At 39.2% G+C, this 22,358-nt stretch overlaps 1 protein-coding gene across 1 annotated transcript in view; it reads right to left on the reverse strand.

Annotated features, from left to right (window-relative positions):
* Window positions 1–22,358, reverse strand: part of SEC24D (SEC24 homolog D, COPII coat complex component) — a 94,995-nt gene that overhangs the window by 6,255 nt on the left and 66,382 nt on the right. The window contains exons 11-20 of the mRNA XM_084626088.1: window positions 20,536–20,660; window positions 15,929–16,120; window positions 15,124–15,217; window positions 9,936–10,052; window positions 8,178–8,348; window positions 7,092–7,188; window positions 6,145–6,290; window positions 3,021–3,159; window positions 2,526–2,644; window positions 233–412 (exon numbers count right to left, since the gene is read on the reverse strand). Coding sequence (XP_084482214.1) covers window positions 233–412; window positions 2,526–2,644; window positions 3,021–3,159; window positions 6,145–6,290; window positions 7,092–7,188; window positions 8,178–8,348; window positions 9,936–10,052; window positions 15,124–15,217; window positions 15,929–16,120; window positions 20,536–20,660 — 1,380 coding nt within the window. The remainder of the gene's footprint in view (window positions 1–232; window positions 413–2,525; window positions 2,645–3,020; window positions 3,160–6,144; window positions 6,291–7,091; window positions 7,189–8,177; window positions 8,349–9,935; window positions 10,053–15,123; window positions 15,218–15,928; window positions 16,121–20,535; window positions 20,661–22,358) is intronic.

Below are 22,358 nucleotides of genomic sequence, written 5' to 3' on the forward strand. Positions count from 1 at the left end.
TTATTTCTTCTGGTCAGTAACTTTCTCAAGTCATTTTAATCTGATTGAAATTTCAGACAATCTGCTTGATCAGCGGAAGACTACACAAAAGCAAGAAAGTACCTCTACAACATGGAATCACTCAATATATAAAGAGCCTTCTATATGTCTAAGCCACTTATCACTTCTACTGAAAAACCTGTAAAAATAGCCTTTCCCCACTAGAAAAGATTCACTGCTAATGTATACTTACAATTGGCAGAAGCTGTGGATAGAAAAACAACTGGGTGTCAGCAACATCCATAGACATGACCAACTGCCTATGATAAGCTCTTTCATCGGTTGGAATTTCCGGTCTGCCAACTAGCACGCAACTTTTTAATAAACAATTAATATAAACCGGTAGCACCTTCATCGCATCAGGAAGGATAAGCTGAAAGACAAAGTTCTTGTTATTTAATATACTCAGTCTACTATTGGATTTATAAGCTGCTTCTAAGTATACTATCTTACCATTTATTTTTAAGATATGTCAATTATGAAATATATTTGGAATCGTTAATTAAGCACTAATAAAATGCAGGAGAAGTTACTTCAGCTCTCTACCCCAACCCAATTTTCTAAGTGAAGGATGTAGAACAATATTACATTAATCATAAACAAGTCGGAAGGTGAGTGGGTAACGAGAGCAGGATGTTATTCTAATGTACACTTGGTCACAGAATGCAGTATTTGGTGTACTTGTATGAAAATGTGATGCTCAGAATAAAACATCAGCCTGTTGTAAATCAGTTTAAAACATTTAAAATGCCAGTGTGGTTACAAACATTCTTAATGTATAAATGGGCACTGAGTGACTTAACCTGAATAAATGCTTTAAATAAAGCAACAGTTATAATCTTATTAGTGAGTGTAATCAGCAGTCAGTTAAATTGATAGGTTCCACCTCAAGGAAGAAAACAAAGATACGTTAATTATGTAACTCTGCAATGAAATATAATATAACACCCAGTTTTAGATGGGAAAACTGAGGCACAGAACTATTAAGTGACTTGCCTAAGGTCACCCAGCAGGCCAATGGGGAAACCAGGAACAGAGCCTAGGTCTCAAATCCCCAGTTCTGAGCCTTCTCCACTGGACCACGCTGTAGAGGCACAGATACCCTGAATCTACTATATACAGAAAAAGCATTTAAAGCAGACAAACTGCCTCACATGTCCTGTCTAATCACTACTGATTAGGCCTCAACTGGAGTATTGTGTCCAGTTCTGGGCACCACATTTCAGGAAAGATGTGGACAAACTGGAGAAATTCCAGAGAAGAGCAACAAAAATGATTAAAGGTCTAGAAAACATGACCTCTGAGGGAAGATTGAAAAAAATGGGTTTGTTTAGTATGGAAAAGAGAGGACTGAGAGGGGACATAACAGTTTTCAAGTACATAAAAGGTTGTTAGGAGGAGGAGGGAGAAGAATTGTTCTTCTTAACCTCTGAGGATAGGACAAGAAGCAAGGGGCTTAAATTGCAGCATGGGAGGTTTAGGTGGGACATTAGGAAAAATTTCCTGTTAGGGTGGTTAAGCACTGGAATAAATTGCCTAGGGAGATTGTGGAATCAGTATCATTGCAGATTTTTAAGAGCAAGTTAGATAAACACCTGTCAGGGATGGTCTAGATAATACTTAGTCCTGCCATGAGTGCAGGGGACTGGACTAGACCTCTCGAGGCCCCTTCCAGTCCTATGATTCTACTTTACCTTCAGAGTAGATCACCACACAGTATTGTGAAAAGTATGACCCTTCTCTTTACAAGTTAAAGTAGCTTTTCATTCAACCTGGATTCAACTCCAGAGTGTGATTGATTACTACACTGGTACTAAAACCCTGCTGGCAACTACAAACAAGCAGTGTGTCATCAGTGTTTTATCAGTATAGGGTTTTGGGGAAAGCCGGGGAAAACCCTTTTTAGACTAGCTGCTCCTTGGCTGGCAACATTAAAGAACTTCCAAGCTAGGGAATTCAAACTTCCCTCCTCACCTACATATTGCTCTATGGTTAGCATTACACCATTTGCTAAATACAGGTTTTTGAGCTACACAGAGCTGTTCTTCAGGTCTGGGAAAGGTACTTTGTGTGTCACAGCTAAATACAAGGTCAAACAGTTAGTTTAGCATAAGCAGTTTGCACATATTCTAAGGGACCGTTCAAGGTGAAGTGGCCTGATAACACCCTTGTAGTCATAGGACAAAAAGAGGGGTTAGTGGGTGACAGATGGTTGTAATAAGTCAAATATCTGATAATGAGAAATACCATGCACTTTCAGAACTCTTATTTAAAACCCATCACTTCAAATGTAACCAATCACTGCTTTTCTTTTTTTAAAAAAAGGGGGGGGGATAAAGAGAAAAAACTCCCTCTGGAGAATGAAAGGAAGTTAAACCTTACTCTGAAATTTTAATCTGTGGCATCACTGCTTTTGCAATGTTGCAAAGTTATTTATCTCAGGTTCAAGTTCCGATATAGAGCGTTTTCCTTGGACTGCATCTTACCTGGCTTACTGCAGATGGGCTGGCACAATTCCTTCTGTAACATGCCAACATACGAGCAGTCTGACTCACCAGGATCTCTCTGATTGTCTTCAAGGGCTGGCTTAGAATGGCTTTGAAAGCTACCATTACAGAATAAAGAAAAGATCATCCTAAAGTTAATTAGACATAAAAAACTTTGTTTCAGAGGCCCATATTTAACCTGCATATAATATTAAAGAAAGCAAGTAAAATTATTTCTGCAGCTATTTTAAGTCACTATCTGTTTCAGCTGCCTGACTTACAAATAACTCAGCAATATTTAAGAACTTTGTCTAAGTATATTCCAGATACAAAAAGCTGTGTCTGCTGCTTAGAAAATATATGGTCCTGAACCTCTTCTCTGTTGTACACTGGTGTAACTCCAGATTTGCACTAGTCTAAATTAAAGGAGAATCACGCTCCATATGTATATTTTTGTTTTAGAAAAAAAATATAAGTGACAGTTCATAAATGTACCTGATTTAGCAAAGAAGTTTATAAGTGCATCAGTTTCACAACTCTTGTAGAGATCTGTTAACTGGGAACTACAGTTTAAGCCAATATTGTGTACGCGGAGTCGTCTTTGCCCACTTATCGAAGTGTAAAGTACAGCACACTGCAATGATAAGAGAAGTTCTAGTTTTCACCACAGTTAACTTTATTTTAGTATAAAACAAAAAAACCCACCATCGACTGGTCTTCGGCACTTTCAACATAAGACAGCAATAATAGATGCTTTATGCGAGGCGGGACTAGCAACATTCATCAGATGTTAATGAGCTTTAGGAACAATTTCCTCAACATTCATAATGTAAATACACTGATGTGTAAACCCATCAGAGAAGCAACTAATCTTAAAATTTACACAACAACAACAGGAGTGATTAAAAAGCTTGCTGCTCTCATGGCGCCACAGACAGATGACATCATTGGAAAACAGCAAGAACTGGCAGCAACTTTGTTTTAGAAAGTCACAAGGTTTTAACTGTTTAATTTTTGAAAAACTTTATTAAAGAAAACATTTCAGCAAGTAACTGTAAATGAATACATGCCACAAAATAGGCAGAAGCTATCTGACAACTATTCGACACATCACATTATTGCTGTCACCACATGATAAAAAAAGGGGAGGAAGGAAAAGAATATGAGGAAAAGATTAATAAGACAATCTCAAAAAGTTAAGCTGTTCTCTAACACTTGAGTGCTTTTTATCATTCTGATTTACTGCACTGGAATCTGATTCTATTTTGTTTAAATATGGTGCTAGTATTTAGGGGAACTGGTATGGAATAAGAAAGGAACTGAGAACAGGATTTCTTTTTTTGGCAAACACATTTCCTGCATTGTATTAATCAGGATATTGTACCTTGTAATGCTTTTCACAATGCACCAATATGAATGAAACTCACTGTTTTGTTCTTTATGGGCCTAATCCAAAGCCCACTAAAGTAAATGGAAAGACTGCATTGACTTCAGTGTGCTTGGATCAGACCCTTTATGAACAGCTCCCATTTGAAATGGAGATGTAAAATTAAAGTCTACAAGGAATGTACATCCAGTGTCAATATTGTACCGTGGCCCTAGGAAATTACTTCACACAAGGCCTGTTATGTTTTATAGAACTGTATTTACCCAAGGATTAACTACTGAGTCATACATTATGTTTCTAGGAGCATGACAAAAGGAAAACCGCAAAAATAACAGTTTAGGTAATTTTGTGGTTTAGCTTTGAAGATCATAAGCGGTCACATTTTCTGGGGGGTTAAAAAGAGAAGTCACGAATAAGCAGCTATAATAATTGGTGACAATTTCTCATTGATAACACTGAGGGATAGTTACATTCCTTAGATGGATGTATCACAAGCATCGCCAATAAGTTTAAAGGCAGAAAATTCTGAACCCTAATCAGCTTTTAAATCTAAACTTCCAAGAATACCCCCATTGACAGATTATTGGGAACAGATATTAACTTTACTGCTAAAGCATAAGCAGTGATGGCATCAGCCTTGGCTAGCAGAGCGCTCCCAACTATTCAATTTCATATGCGTTAGATGTGCATCCATTCGCTCCTGACAAGGATCCCCATCCTCCCCTTCCACTTCCATGAATGCCTGCGGTTCCAGGCAGGGAGGAAGTCCTACATCTCCAGAACATGCTTCCCAATCACCCCCAATCTGACGGGCCTTCTGTCATGGGAGGCTCCACAGGGCTCCTCCGAGACTAGGTCAGGCACGGTCTTGCAAAGTGATGGGGTTGAACAGGAGGCATAGACTACACACACAGACAAAAACCCCCCAACCCAACTTGCAGTACAATCTTGTACAACTTCCATCTCTGTGCTGTATAACCACTCTAGCAGGAGAGGGGGCATTATATGCAATTTCCTGGTGGGCAGAGTCCCTGGTAAACATGGTTCCTACATAGGGAGTTGATATGCAGGAAGTTGGACGCTTGGGCAGAAGGTTTCCATGTGGACGCCCAATGCTTGTGGCTACCGGGGGATCCCAGGCACTGGAGAGGCGCTCTGAGCTTCTTCTCTAGGGAAAAAGTAGGACCAAGCCCTACCCTTGCCAATGGAGAAATAACAAAGAAACTCCATTTCCTGAGTGAAGTTGACTCAATGTTTGTATGTGTTTACAAATAGTTGCTGATTTATAATAATGTTTCCACATAATTTATTTTAAATCAAGTTTGGGAGACGATACTCTCCTAGTCCAGGTGTAGTTTATTTCTGTAAGGATTTCTTTAAGGATGAGAAATATTTAAAAAAATCCTGAAATTATTTTATAATTAAAAAACAATTTTAAAATAATGTTCATAATTATTTTTATAATTAAAAACCAAGCTTTTAAACAAAGGAATCTGAACCTATGGAAACGTTTACCTCTTAATATTAAAATGAGAAACAAATGTAGAAGTGAGCAGGGTGTTGGCACAGCAATGGGTTCATACTCTGAGATTCACCTTTGGAGTCAAACATGAAATGTATTTTAGAAGTTTCAACTGAGTCCTCATTTGTGCCCACCACAACTACTAGGCAAGCTGACATGTTGGGAAGTGTTTGCTAAGAGTCCATGGATGGTGCACTGGCAGAAGTTTATGTGGAACTTAATTCCCTGGCCTCATGTGAGGAAATGACTTGACAGATGGCTGCAAGAACTTTGAGCTTTATGGGCCAACCAATTATGGTGTCCTGCAACAACATGCCAGGTGGCTGTGATTCTGACTGAAAGACCGTAGTTTCCTAATGGGAGTCATACTTACATGCAGATGGTGGCGACAGCAGAGGTCTAGGACTCAGATGTGGGTTTGCCATAGACTACTTGAATGACCTTCGGCCAATCACTTATGGCCAGATTCGACCTTCTCTACTTAAGGTGTATAGGAATAGCATTACTGCTACTTTGTTGTCCGTTAAAACATGCTTCTGAATCTTAACTGGCAGAACGGCACTGGCAAGACTGCTCTGAGTTTGTCTAAATTATGCCTGACTCAAGTCAATACTCTACATCCACCCCATGAGTGGGAGGTATTTTATTATTACTGAAAAATAAATCTGGCACATTATCTAACGGAATGACACAGATATAACGTTTGTCACCTGAATTAAGGCTCCACTGTCTTCATTCAGTTTGTCATCATGCTTGAACTCCACTGTTATCGCTTTGTCGCAGTCTACTGCTGCCATCTCTACATCTGTGGTGTTGTTCATGTAAATGGCACCAAAGAAGTCAGTGGCCCTGAAACCTGGAGTCAGATAACAAATCAAAGAAAATTATTTTTGTATTTGTAATTTTTTTAAAGCAATGTAGCTTTGTGACCCATTATTCATTGATGTTCAATATGCTGTGCAGGATGAGAGTGGAACTACAGAGTGACCTCAATATCTGAGCGGCCCCAGGTACTCTGGTAGGCCGCCATGTCTGGTTTCACTGCCAAAAAGAGGCATGGTAACAGAAGACTCTCTCCCCATCTGGCAGCTGAGCCAGAGTAAAGGAAGGACTGTTGCAGAGTTGGTGCTGGGCTGCAACATCCACAGAAGAGTTTGTGCCCCTCTGGACACCTGCTCTATTTAAAGCTGGTCCTGGAATACCTCCATTTGTAGGAAGAATAGTTGTTTGGAAAAACAGGTTTTCACTACAACAGAGGATTTTACAAAACCTGGGAACAAGTGGGTGCACAACGGCTGATAGAAGTGGTTTACATAAAAACCAAGCTCCTGAGGTGTGTGTAATGTGAGCAGAATCTGTATTTGTATGTGCAGATTAATTTCATGCTCAAGCAGAACTCTGCATATTCAAATGTAAAGGCATGTACATTTTTTGCAAGTAGACCCTCAACCTCTATTTCTAGCAAAGTGCCCTGAAGGTGTAAAATAATCCGAGGCATCGTAGAAACAACATGTACAAAATTTCCAACATGCTATTATTTAAAATAATATGATTTGTTAGCACTCAACAATTCTCTTCTCCAGGAAACTATGAATATGGTGGCATAAAACCGAAACGTGCACTCAAGTTAATTCTTATTCCAAAAGGGTACTGTTACCTGTACTTGTGCGAACCCTCATGATTGCATCAAATCCTGTTCTTTTTTCTATGTCCTTCCTGAGGTCAGTCAGGAATTGGGGACCATCAGAATGTACCTAAAAACACAAATCAAAACCAAAGCTGACATCCACCACTGGATGGCAGCAAACAGCAAAAAATGCCACATAGTCTTTAAAACAGTTTATGTTTTTAAATGGATGTGTACGTAAAACATCCTCCTCTTTACTTGTAGTCTTTAAACATGAGCCATCTGCAGTATTCTGCATGTCCCTTTGAACAGATATGAGGATGTGCAAGAATAATCCAATTCAACAGTAAACATTCCTACAATCCTGGACGTTTAGAATTCCTCTACTCCCAAAAGGGATCACCCTGTGAGTCAGGGTGCGTTCCATTGACAACTACTGAGCTGCTGCACTGACATTACCTTCCTGGCAGATGGGTGCCTGGAGGATGGATTTTAAGGCCCCAGCCAGGACTGTGTGCATTGTGTGTGTTTCCCGCTTGGTCAGCAAGAAAATGCACGTGCAGATCAGTTTTGAGCACAGAGAAAATCCCCTTTTGCCTACAGAAATTCTCAAATATGGGTCCCTTCTACACTGGGATGAATTTCACCCTATAAACTGCTTTACTGGAAAGATATGAATCCTGAGCATGTTGGTCTTGTCATGGCTGGGAAACACCCACAACTTTTTGAGTAAATGATTAGATTCTCATTTTTCTCCAAAGAATGTCCATTTCCTTTTGGACATAAGTATTTCCATTTGTGATGTTCAACAATGATTGCTGTACCTTCTCAGAAGTCAATGCATTCAAATGTCTTAATGTATTTAAGTAAGCACGGTTCATTTTAAGATACTAACCAGCTCATTTCAGAGACTGAACATGTTTTTGAAAGTCTTTAACTTGAGCTTGACTGGTCACTTCCAAGTTTTGTATTCTGCCCACTAGTGGACACACACAAGCTCTCCTCAGGTTCACTCATTTTTTATGCTAGACTAGACTAGATATTCCTTTATAATGGAAAGAAAACAGTAAATTCCTAGCAACTAATCTGACAGATAGGGAATTTGTTAGCACTTACCTGAAAATTGTTGTATTTGTAAAGAGTTCCTCCAGTGTACATTGTGACAAGACCCATGGAGGCTACATCCACATACTGGTTTGGGAAGAGGAACAGATTCACACAGCAGCCATTAGCCACACAATCTCTGGCCAGGGACTCATAAAAATTCACCTGTGGCTGGAAAAGTATCTGCAGAGAATTAAAAAAAAAGTAGTCATGGTAATTTCTCTTTGGACATCACCTAAGATATTGTTGAGAATATGTCAAAATTCAACCATCTACTCGAAAAATTAAAAATGACACAGCTAATGCAATTAAACTAACTTCTTGAGAGCCCAATTTAGCCCTCAGACACCCAACTCCCACTGAAGTCAGTGGCAGCTGCATGCATGTAGCAGAGCAGAATTCGGCCATCGATTTTTAGCTAAATGTAGGTCCTGCTCACAAATGGAGGGGGATGATCCATACTAACCAGCACAGGGGCAGTTTTGCAACAGTATCTAGTGCCACAACAAAAACTCGTGTAGAGACCAGGGTTTGTTGGAAAGTGTGGAAGTGTGAGAGAGTTGGATGGGTTGGGAATGGAAAGGATACGCAGTTGGATGTAGATGCATATATCACTGTGAAAGGGGAGCATGACTGTGGTCTGGTTATAGGAGGGTACAAGAAGCAGGCAAGGTGTCTCAGGCAAGGTGTCTTCATTCCTCTGCTTCTTGATGCCCTTTTTTTGGGCCAAGACGACTGAAACGATGCCCCTTCCTTGCCTGTCTCATAAATGAAAAAATGAACTTGGGGCCCAATACTGAGCACATTCCTTTTGTGTTGCTGGGAAGCCTGGCTCACAATGGAGCATGGAACCCTTTGAATCCCAGAGCCTACCAAATTGTGGAAGCTAGGACTTGTGATGCCTCAGACCCCAGTGTGCACGCAGCCATTTAGAAAGGAGGTGTCACGCAGAAGCCCAGGACAGGTACAGATAGCACTGAAGTTCAACTTTTAAGGTAGAGAACTAGGCCAGGGATCCTAAAACCTATGCCAGCCACTATCTGGTCATCTTTGCTCTAGGAAACTGCATCAAAATGCTGAGATTCAACATAAGTTTTTGGAGGAAAAAAAGCACTGAGTTAACAGTAAGCAAAATTTCTTGTTAAGGGAATGGCGTTTTTTTTTTTTTTTTCCTTGTGCAGGCTTCATTTATGGTGTAGAGGGGATTTGATAGCTGCTTTCAACTACCTGAAAGGGGATTCCAAAGAGGATGGAGCTAGACTGTTCTCAGTGGTAGCAGATGACAGAACAAGGAGTAATGGTCTCAAGTTGCAGTGGGGGAGGTTTAGGTCGTATATTAGGAAAAACTTTTTCACTGGGAGAGTGGTGAAGCACTGGAATGGGTTACCTAGGGAGGTGGTGGAATCTCCTTCCTTAGAGGTTTTTAAGGTCAGGCTTGACAAAGCCCTGGCTGGGATAATTTAGTTGGGGATTGGTCCTGCTTTGAGCAGGGGGTTGGACTAGATGACCTCCTGAGGTCCCTTCCAACCCTGATATTCTGTGATTCTATGATTTAGGGCAGTATTACTTTGTTGTTGATTTAGGATTGACATTAATGTGAGTTAATTAGATAAATAGTACTCATGCACCAGGATGATGGGAACATAATAAACTTTATAAAAGTAATTAATATGCAGTTATCGAAATTTACCCCATTCTTTGAAGAAACCTAACAACAAAAATCATCGCAATTTTCTTCTCAAATCATTGTAAGTTCTAAATAGGAAATACCTTCTCTTTATCCGTATTGATCAGTTTTTTGTCATCTCTGTTTTTTAGCTTCCCTGGTGCTTCAGCAGTCGGCAATGAAGAATGGAAGATAAACAACTTTCCAGCGCATTCTGCTGCCTGTTACAAATACACAGTAACAACCTTTTATTCTGCTGGTGGTATAAACAGATTAACCTGATTTTCATGCAATTGCGTAAACAAAATTGTAAATTTTGCCTAAATCCTCGTAAGCTAAATTGTCCATTTGTTTAGAGACTGAACTCTTCATGGCACCAAAATCCCAAAAGAAAATCACTGGGAATTTAATATCCATAAATAGCTTAATCTAACATAGATATGTCTGGTCATATGTGGTGTTTCAGTGATTTCCACATAGGAATCTAGTCTCGATGGACAAAGTTAACAATACGTATCCCAGACTGCTGTCAATTTAATTTTTTTTTTAACGCCCATGAGTTAAATAGAAGGTACTACTGCAATATAAATATTAAACAACAAGATGCAATAAAGAATAAACAGACAGTGCAATTCTGTAGTTCTTATGCATGAGTGAGTCCCACTGCAGTCAGAGTGGTGTGTGAACAACGACAGAAGAATCTGGCCCCCGCACAATTCTTTTTTCTCCACTTGAATAATGTCAATAAAAATTATATATCTATATCTGGAGAAGTTCTTTTTAAAAAAAAACAATTTCCAATTTAAATCATATGTTGCGGGGAATGAGAGAGTTTTTTTCTTCTTGGATCACTAGGGGTATATGAACACCCAGGCTGAAGTCAAGGAATCTTTAAAGGGTCTGAAGACAATAGCCTAACTTTGCTCATGGGATCCCTTAATATTTGAGCAAAGCTTAACAGTTAGGCTAAAAGAAGGATTGCTATGGTGTTCCAGATTTTTTAAGATTCTTTGTATTCATCCTGTACGTTTATATATCTTGCTAGCCAGAAAAAAACCTTGTGCTGTCCAGGCATGATATTTTTATGGCCCTGAACAAAATCTAATTGAGGAACTCTTTTCACTGACTTCAATGGGCTTTGGATCAGACCCCACAGACAATATGGGACAAGCCCAAAAAGAAAAATTATGGGGTTAGAGGATGGCTGAAGAGATTGGTAAAGGGACCCACAGCCTTTCTGCTCGAGGTTGCAAATATCATGTGGCTTGGTGCTGGCAACTGTTTGGCCACCTGCATGAAGTAAGTTTGTATTCTTAGTCCAGTATCTATTGAACAAGTGTCCACATCACACAAAGCTACCACCCTGATGGAAGTCTCAGCAGGGAATCCAAAGACTGAATGGATGCTGAAATTGAAAAAACCTTCTCAGGTGGTCCTTCCAACTCAGACCAGATGCACATAGGTTGTAGGGAAGTCAGTATGGGCTGTCTGTGTACACAGAAGACATTGGGCCAGATCCTTGGCTGCTGAAAGTTAGCAAAGCTATGCTGACTTCAGTGGAGCTACACTGGTTTACACCAGCTGAGGATCTGGCCCTCTTTTGCTAAGTCCAGCATCTAGCATAGGTGGTAAATTTTAAGAAAATGACCTCATACGGTATTTAGGAATTTAGGAGTTCTCTATATTCTTCAACTAACTCACCACCACCACCACAAGTCTTCTGCCAAAATTTTACCTAAGCTTCCATTTCACCTACTTATGAAGACCGTCAGTGTGATCATTTTAATAATTGCTCACAGCTGGCAGGACAGCAGTTGTTAGATTCTAATAGGAATGTTCTGCACTGAAGTGAACAGAACGACTGGCAAAAGTGTGGGATGTTACAGATATAGGAACACAAAGAAAAACAGTCTACTTGGCTAATCGGATGACTTGCAGAATAAATGTACACAAGAAGTTTCCAGCCAGGTCCAGACTGACCTGTTATAAAGTGAATTCATTACTAGGTTTATAATTTTCTTGTGCCTGTACTTACTGTATATTTGTTTATTTCTTTCCTTCGTGAGAGATGCCTATTCCATTTGGCATTTTTCTAATTTTTTATATATAAATGTGTAATATTTTTAAAAGATTTTTTTTGTAAAAGTCCTAAAAATATTTAATTCAATGCACATGAGCCACTATTCAGGTTTTTTTTTCAATTTAAGAATGAATGAATGAATTCTTGAGGGAAATGCCTGGCATCAAAAATTACACTTCTAGATGGAAAAGTCAAAACTACCAGTATCTACACATGTAAAAAAAAGTTTCTTCCTGTAATTAAGGGATGCGGTAAATGCAATTATATTCCAAGTTTTTTTTACACTTAAAATTTTAACAAAATTTGGTATTTGTCAACAGCTTCAGATTGCCACCCTGCCGACTCATGTGCTCAATTCCCAGAACAGCAGATGCAGCAACAGTACAAGTATCCCAACCCTGTTCTACTTTAATTGACATTTCTATCCAGAAGTGATAAATCCACATTTATTTAATCCTTCATCTTCCCACTGAGATTGCCCACTGGAGTGGAAACCAAAATTATAATGGCCCTTTTTGTGATTTGTTTAAATATTAAAGTTCCTGATTTAAAAAAAAAAAAAAAAAGACACACGAATGTGTGTGACTGCACACCTAAATTATACTTGCAATTCCAGTGACACTGTACTACACACAGCCAAGAGTGTATGCACTTTACAAAAACAAACCAAGGTTTCAGTAAATTAAGGTGTTGGCACCTTGAGAAAAGCTGGGAAATTCAAAATTGAACCTTGACAGTCCCACTGACATGAGAGAACTGCATTCTGAGTGGATAGTTTCAATGTAAACTTTTAAATTCTTGGGGGTGAAAACCTGGCGCCACTGAAGTCAATGGCAAAACTCCTAATGACTTTAATGGGGCTGGGATTTCACTCAGACATATGGCTTTTTTTAAAAGAAAATATGTGTATGTCAATTTCCTCAATTTATGTTAGAACAAACATCTTTTATTGAAGCTTAATAGCATCATCTTATTTATCACATTATTAAAAATCAGAAAGTCCTTTTACTTTAGCATTGCTCTTGGTTAAAACTGCTCTGAATTGAAAATATGCTAGACAGTTTTAATTATGTATATGTACTGGGCCAAAAATATATCTCCACCAGTATGAATTTAACCTATTTTTTCCCTTTTAGACTGGAATGGTTCTCTTGTTAATATGCACATAGAATGTGTGCTCTTTGCATTAAAAGCCTTATGAATAGCAGTTACTATTCGTAGCTATTCTTTACAGGTTAATATCAGGGTCATTCCCCTTTTTTTTTTTTTTTTTTTGCAAACATCGGAGGGAATTTGTATAGTTCTGTATAGTTCTGAATGGCAATTTTACTTTTTTAAAACTAAAAGTAAATACCATTAGAAAAAGGACCTGACAGAAGAACAGATTAAATGAATACATCATCTTTGCACACGTACATTGTGATACTGAAGAATAGTTCATGAGAAGAGCTATTAAATTAATAGCTCAAAAAGGCCTAGGAAATAGTCTCCTTTTTTAGTGCAAGAAGATTATCATCTTGTGGGTTTTTGCTTTCTTTGTAGACAGTTCACAGATAATCAAAGTGATTGTATTTTAAACCACTAGCTGTTGCTTTCTGTCCCTGTAAAAGCTACGGTGCAGCCTGGTGGCATTCTTTTAATTGCCACTGTTAGCACTTACCAGGCACATGGGAAAACACTGGAGATGCACTGTGTCCAGGGTATTTCACCTTCTGATGTATTCAAGCTACTAAAACTTGTTGATTAAGAGGAAAATCCAGCCCTCTCCTGCAAAGCCGTGGCAGTGTCCTGTTCAGTGGAACTAATGCAGTTCTGTACACAAAGAAGAGTACGCTTGGGGCTGGGGCCTGGGCAGGACTGAGGGTCCCACCACTGCATTGACTCTTCTCATTCTCCCTGTATACATAAGAGTAAGTGGGCTGGGTAAGTGCCCAGAGTACATTACTTAAGATTCCAGGCTGAAGTAACCTCCATAGCTGCTTCACAGCCTGATCCCCTTCTTCTCTCAAGTGTCCAGTCTATGCAGACTGGGCACTAGGGTCTGCATTTGCCTCTCAGTGAGCAAAAATCAGAAAATAGATATTAAAATGGAAACACCGACCCAAATTTCAGTATAGTGGCTCGAAGGTGCTGCTAGAATACCCCCTTACCACCTTTAGTGGGGGGAGGTCTTCAGACTGGCCAGCAGGGAATGAAAGAAGTCCAACACACATGTGTGGTAGGGAAGGAAGCAGGGGCTACTGCCTCCCTCAACCCCCACTTTGGTTCTCTGCTTAGTCACTGGCTGGGCAAAAGAGGCAAGGCCAGCTGACTGGCTGCTATGTTCCCTGCAACCACCTATTTAAGCTAACCCTGGCTTTTCAAAAGCCTCTTGTTCAAAACTGTCCAGTTAGGTGCCCTGCCCTCCCTCTCTCCCTCTACTTATAGTTGTGCTGCTTATGATGCTGTGGGGGTCTCACTGACCCCTTGTTTTTAGGGGGTCAGGAAGTAATTTTTTCCATTGGACCAAACTGGCTTGTAGTCCAGTGGGTTGTTTTTGTTCACCTTTCTGGCAGCCACCTGGAGGTACATCTGGGTTAGAAATAGTGGGATACAAGGTTCATATCACACTGTTATGACTATTGACTCATCACTACCTTCAGCTGTTGTCCAGTTCGGGTAAAGGCTAACAGGGCCAGTGCCCAGAGGTAAATGAGCCTCGAGAATGTGCAATTGGACCTAGTGCTCAGAGTGGAGGAGTCGTCTGAAGATTTTGTGGACAGAGGTTCCCCCACCCAGCCCTGTGGGTTACTCCACCACCCTTCTGTGGAGGATGTGATGGAAGGAAGAGTTTCACAACTGAGCTGAGTTCCTGAGATAGACTGGGGAGGGTCTACCTGAGTTGTCTGGTTTGTGGTAAAAGCCCAGTAATTCTTACTGGGCCCAATTAAATGCCTGCTACATGAGAACCAGGGGCGGGCAATGTAGTGCCCCTCCCCAAGGTATAATTAATAAAGCTGTGGCCTGTTGCTGAAACCCATCCCAGGTGTCTGTCAATCATTCACCCGCCCGTCCCGGTCAATAATGGAATCTAAGTTCTGGAAACTATCAGTGGTTTCTTTTGGTTTCCCACTGCAATTTGTGGGAGAACTTGGCAAAGTCATTAGCAAAGTGAATTTTCGTAGCTTATCCTAGTAAAGACTTTGTTCTCACACACACAGGAACGTTCTAACCTTTAGTGCTTCCATGCCAGCTTGGATAACAGGAGCAAAGACAGTCTCACTCTCATTAGTGTCTGCAAACATCTCTGGAATCTGGTCCAACAAGCTATGAAAGGGAAAAAGGATCAAGTGTTTCAGCTGGTTAGAATACTTGTGTTAATACCTAAAAATCTGTAACACATAAAGCCTTTTTACACAATAACTTGCTTTCCATTAAAATAAAATTCAAAGGAATTTTAGTAATGCAAATTTGTAGGTTTCCAGCCACTATAAAACTGTCTGGATTTTAAATTTTACAAAATTTACACTTTTAAATTTAATTATAAAATAATGTCAAGTCACACATGATACTGAAATAAAAAAAGCAGAGTAGCTTAAATTTGGGGAGTAACTGTACTATGAGGACTTCAGGAACATAAGATCATGGTTAGCTTGTAGCATACATGTCAGTGGAGTGAAATACATGCAGTATACTACACAATGCTCCAATCCCTTTTCCAATATTCTGTAAGCAATGTCCAGTACATTGTGTTCTCTGTCACACATGGGGTAAATTTTGCTTTCTATCTCAGCTTTGAAAAGGCCAGCTGATAGCTCTTTTCTGTGTTTCAGAACTGGAAAACTAGGGTACAAGCTTTCTAAATGCTTGCTCGCCTCTAAGACTTTCAGATAAAAACAAATAATCCAGTTTATTTCAAGGTAGTGATCTCTCTGCTTCCAAGATTTCTGGCTGACTTTTTGGAAGGATCATTATTTGCTGTAAGCAATAATGAAGAATATTCAATTCATATTCAAAAATGAAAAATTAGTTCTTTACTTGTTCACAACAGATCGTGATTCCTGAAAGTTGACAAGGAAACCATCCAGCAAAGGAACAAAGACTTCTCCAACATCCGATACTACCATCATCTGAGGCTGAGCTAGGTTGCTCTTTACATTAAAGAAATGGAGAACTTTGTTATAGGTGACAAAGCCAACTCGAATAGCTGAGGTCTCTTCTTGCTCTTCTCTGTGAGAAAAATATAAAACAGAACTGGAAATAATTTTGTAACATTTATTTTGCCAGTCTTTGTTTGAAATGCCAGGGTGCTGGTAGATAACGTCTGTGTGGTAGAACAACCAACATCAAGATGGAATGTCCCAATCGTAGAGTTAGTGCTAGTTAATATAATCTAATTAAATTAATTGATATAAACTTTTTGTTTGTTTGGTTGGTTTCTTTAAATCTATCTTATCAAATGTGCCTCCCATCCAAAGGGCAAGTCCCGAATATGGAATCAACTGAGCAACAGTCACATATAATCTAAAAAGGAGACCCAGTTAGTTGAAAAATCTGCTTTATTGGAAACAGATTAAAGTTCAATGATACTTACTGCTAATGACTGATGGAACAGTAATTCCACTTATTGGGAACATCTTCTGGTGATCTAATGGTACTTTGGGACTTGTGAGAGTCAATCTCATGTTTCTTCTTTCTGTTTATCAGCCACTTTCATTCCCTCCATAGCTGTGTTATGTACCGTGTAAACTGTTCAATACTGCTTGTTGTTTGCTCCTATCAGGTCAACAACCGGTATGGGGCTGCCATACCGCGTATCTCACAGCTGTCCCTCTTCCAGGAATTTTGTAAACAGCAGATTCAGCCCTTATTCTTATGAAGATAGCACCTCTACAGCTCTCTGGGCAGCAACATTACTACTAGTGCCGGTCAGAACATTTGTCTGATTCTTTTCCCCCATTAAAACACAACAACATTGCTTAAAAAAATAAAAAGAAACAAAACAAAATGTGGGATATCCAGGTTCAATTCGGTTATCTACTTCCTGTGTGACCTTGGACAAATCACTTAATCTCTCTGTGCCTCAGTTTCCCATCTGTAAACCGGGGAGAACAGCATTTCCCTACCTCTCAGGGATGTACATCTACATATTCTTTAACAGTCACAAGACACTCAGAAGTTGCAGTGAAAGGACTCGGATTATTTAGATTAAGGGAAACAGGAAAATCAATCTACAACAGAAGTCATTCAGTGTAAAAGTGTATGATTGCCATTTGTGCATGGAACAAATTAACATGATAGAAAGTCACTAATCCACAAACCAGATACTGTAATTCTCAAACAAACTCCCAGAGGTTTCACTCATATGCCCCACAAAAATTTAATACCCCAATGTGCAAAGTCTCATGTTACTAGGAATTTAAGTGTATAAAATATACTACAGTACATATATCCGTATGCTAAAAAGTTATCATACTATTTAACAGTTTTGCAAAATTGTTTAAAAAAAAAATCTACCAGCCTAGGAACAGCATCATTACCTACCCTTTCCTATGATAAGGATGATGATAAAAACCACAGGTATTTTATTCACCCACGCAAATAAATTACTTATCTCAGAGAAGAACTCTGTCAGCTAGTCATAAAATTAAAATTCATTTGTCAAGATAAATGAAGATTGCCCCGGGTTTACCCTTCAAATATGAGTTGTCAGCTGGACACCATCTCTGTCCAGAAAAGACTGGCCAGATTCTCTCTGTGGCAGTCTGCAATAGTCTACGAGTTGATCTGTGATGTACTGAGGCCCCTCAAAAGCACATTGATAGGATGGAAACCACCATCATGAGGACCTGAGTGAGGCATTGGCTGCTCCTCTACACCAGGGTAAAATGTACTCTTTGTGACCTAGTGCAAATCACAAACAACCAATGTGCCACTCTCTAGAAAATCAGGTCTCAGCTTGCTCCACCCAAATGTTACAACAGAAAAAAGGTTTTGGCAAATGAGACCTCGAAACCTGTTCACAATGTCCAGATAGAGAACCCATACTCTAAAAAATATTTGTCCTTCAGTGACAGTAAAATCCTGTTCCCACTTGAAGTCAATGGCAAAACTCCCCTTGACTTCAGAGGAGTCAGGATTTGGTCCTGATTGTTTGCAGTTGAATATTTTTAAAAACTCTGAGGAAATACTTTGCCCGTTGTTTTTAAAAAAACAAATTTTTATTTTATTTCTACCATAGCACGGTCAGCATTTGGTTGTGGATACAATCCTGCCCATGGACACGTACATGCTCCCACTAATCGGCCCTGTATGTTTTGTTCTCTTGGTCCCTGCTGTATATACAGTCATTAAATAACAACAGTGTTAATTAACACTAAGTGGAACAACAACTGTAAAGATAAGTGTTTAAATAAAAAGCCCTCTTATCTTACTACAGAAATATTTTCTCTACAAATCAGCCGCTAGTCAAAGTGTATCATTTTTGAGGCCAACATTTCTGCTTGCATAACCCCACTGATTTCAGTAGAGTCATCCCAACAGAGACTCTAGCCCATGATCTGACCTTTGGATGAGCCCATGCTTATGCTCTGGACATCCAGTACCCACAAGCAGGGGGAAAAGGTGAAATAAAAACAGTGTTTTATTACAATTCCTACTTTGTTGAGGGTCAAGCAATAAAGAGAAATTAGCTACATAAAAGAATCCTGACATGGTATTTCCTATCAGATCTCGCTGTTTTCAAGATATCTTAAAAATGAATTGCCTATGGCGATTCACAAAGTTAATTTAAAATGTAAAAATACTCATTTTTCCTTTCTCCAATCTGTAATTCTCATGTCGGTGTAGAATGTTAATCTGCCATTCTTGGCTCATGGAAACACAGCTGGATCATAAAAGGATTATTTTGATCAAAAATAAATCAATGGTCTATACTTCCTGGGCTACATTATGACTTATTTGAAATAACTTCGCAAACTGCACCTAGACAGATGAATCATTTCCGAAGGGAAGGTTCTAATTCTACCCTGCCACTCAGACACAGTTACTGAGGTAACCACCAAGAAGGCTATTCCAACATTTAGTATCTTGACAAGGCCAAGGGATTAGTAATAGTCTCCACTTATATATTCCTTTACTGTGTGGAAAAGAGATGCACACATTAGCTAGTTAACCAAAACACCCTTAAGCAACATGCATCTAGGCAATTCTATAAGAGGATACTCTTCACATATCACCTCAATAGTGAATTTTGCAGTTTCCTCTCTCACAATTCTAAAGATTAGTCATGGATGTGGAAGCAGACAGCGTTAATTAACATGGCTCAAACACATCACAGTTCTCTTTAGAGCCTGCCTGGTAGGGGTTTAACTCCTAATATTCAGAGTCTGACTTTTAGGGTGATGAGCACCCACAAGTTCCAGAGACTTCAGTGCCTAAATATACATTTGAGGGACTGGTTTTAAGCACCCAAATTGGAACATTTTAGTTTTAGTTGAACAGTTTTAAGCAAGTAGGGGAAAAACAGAGGTCCTGATAAGGCTACAGAAAACTCTAATCCCTTTTAACTTGGTATGGGAGTTGCCTTTTCTGAGACTCCTGGGGTAACCTAGCCCCAGATCCTTCCAGGCATTTAGGTGCTTAAATACTTTTGAGGATCTGGGCTTACTCCTTACCCGCTTCACTTGCCCTTTCTCCTGCCTATCAGTGAGCCATTTCATTAGGACTGCCTGGCATAAGCCCTTAGCTCCAATTGCCCTCAGCAGATATACTTCCTTATTACCATAAACCTTGCCCCCATGGGATACGGTTGACAGAGGCATGGGCACGGAGCTAATTGCCTGTCTGCTGGACCCACTTAGGCCATCCACATGCCATCATAGGAGAACAGCAATCCCTTCTCCTTACAATAAAGGCAAAGAGCAATTCCTTTAGCATCTCAGAAATGCATATAATAATAAATAATAACAATAACAATAATTTTAATGAGGGGGGTGATATCTATTATAATTTCATCTCATCTTCCTGCAAAAGCTTTTAACTACGGCTGCTGAGTGCAAAGATGCATTGAAACGTGGGGGGGAAAATCAGCAAATTTTGTTAGACTGCCTTATATGGATAATCTTAATAATAATTCCCTTAAAGGAATTAAAAACTATATGAAAGCAACAAAAAAAATTCTTGACGAAAATGTGTTTTAAAAAAAATCTAATTACAGTATTTAGGATCTGATCATGTACTGATATTAGCTAGGACAGGCCTTTATACCTGTTCAGAGTCCTGGTGGCGATAGGAATCGTGTGTGGTTTTCTTTGTACTCTACATGTACTTTATATTAATGTTTTCATGATAGATCATTTTTCTTAACTGTCTTTATTCAAGTTTCTAAAACCATAAAAACCAACCAAATCTTTAACTTGCATAACTGCTCTTTACCCTTAATGAGTTAAGCAAGCCTCGATGCCAGTCAAACTATTTTAGAACTGTCAACAATGTTAAATATGTAGTCTAGTGTGATCTGCCAATTATTGTCCTAAAACTTATCATAATTTTGATATTTTCTGAAGCTTTTTTTGTTTTCTCTGTTCAGCAAGTGAGTTGCTGAGATGAGGAAAATTATACAAAACACACTGTGATCTCTTTACCTTGGAAGTTTATCCAGCACAGTCTTCAGCTCATTACATATGAGTTTAACAAGGCCACTCTTGATGTTACTATAGGACACGTCGATCATGAAGATATAGGCTGGTGAGTTTGGAGGCTTGTTGTTCTACAGAAAAGAAACAATCATCATCCACATCCACAAAGCAAAACTATAAAGAGTGACACATTAAGTCCAACAAAATCTACAGACAGCTCAAACAGGCAATCCAAATAATTATTTGATGGTTGACACCTATACTAAATAAATAAATAATAATTAAAATGATGATCTAATCTTTGAAAAGCACCATCTCTGGAATAAACCATTATTACAGGATAATAGTTTCCTACTAGTCTAAAACATCAATGTGAAGGTGTTTATTGGAAGTGGACAAATATTACAGGAAGTTTTCTGTAAACTTTCAAATGTTTAAACAACAGGTCTTTGGCTCTTTGCACATCTTTTATTTTTCCATTCCATGTATATATGTATAATAGCATTTCACTAGCATAAATTCTTCAATTCAATTTCCATCAGCATTAACACTGATAAGCTATAGGAGACCAATCGGAATTAAACAAAACAACTCAGTCACTTTAGGATCTGATCCTGCGCTGAGATTAGCTAGGACTGGCCTTTATGCCTATGAAGTGAGCTGTAGCTCACGAAAGCTCATGCTCAAATAAATTGGTTAGTCTCTAAGGTGCCACAAGTACTCCTTTTCTTTTTGCGAATACAGACTAACACGGCTGTTACTCTGAAACCTATGCCTATTCAGAGTCCTGTTGTTGATAGGAATTGTGTGTGTTTTCTTTGTACTCTACATGTACTTTATATTAATGTTTTCATGATAGATCATCTTTCTTAACTGTCTTTATTCAAGTCTCCTCAGGATCCCTGCTGTGTTAAGTGCTTTTTATTCTGACATGCATGCTCTTCAACATTTTCAGGGCCAAGACCAGGCCTGATAAAAAACTTTCACCAGAAGCATTACAAATGATACCAAACTTTTCTGTCTACAATATTCTTTTTAACAACATATAATATCTTTTTCTTTTTGCAGCCTGGGAGACGTTTTTCTCCTCAGAAGTGCAACTCCTGCACTTTGACTGGCTGTGAATAAGCATGCTTTGTGCTCCAGCAAATCTTGACAACAGCTGAATTTAGAACCACTGAAAGGCCCCCTGTACTTTGAGAAACAGCTGATTTTATACAAGATAAATAAAGCATGAGCTCATATCATTTATATGTAAACAAGAGCTAGGCACCCAGCAACATATTGGGTTGGTATTGATTCTTCTGGGTAAAACTTCTTACATGTTATTTCTTGTTCGTACTGCAGGTAACGTAAAAATGATGAACATACTGTACTAAGCTACACCAAGTTTCTATATATAACATTTATTTATAAAGTTGTTAAAAAGTGGGTGAGGTAATCTCTTTTATTGAGCCAACTTCTGATGGTGAGAGAGACAAGCTTTCAAGCTTACACAGAGCTTTTCTTCAGGTCTGGGAAACATACTCAGATTCAGGGCTTGTCTACACTGCCAATTTACAGCGCTGCAACTTTCTCTCTCGGGGTGTGAAAAAACACTCCCCTGAGCGCTGCAAGTTTCAGTGCTGTAAAGTGCCAGTGTAGACAGTGCCCCACTGCTGGGAGCTTCACCCCCCCGTGGAGGTATTTTTTTGCACCGCAACCACACAAGGCATGTTAAAGCGCTGCCATGGCAGCGCTTTAGCACCGCCAGTGTACACTAGCCCTCAGAGTGGAACAGATTGTTTAGCATAAGTAGTTAACATGTATTTCAAGGAGCCATGTAAAGT

The sequence above is a fragment of the Lepidochelys olivacea genome, assembly GCF_965140295.1.
Source record: "Lepidochelys olivacea isolate rLepOli2 genome assembly, chromosome: 4".
In the NCBI taxonomy this organism is placed as follows: Eukaryota; Metazoa; Chordata; order Testudines; family Cheloniidae; genus Lepidochelys; species Lepidochelys olivacea.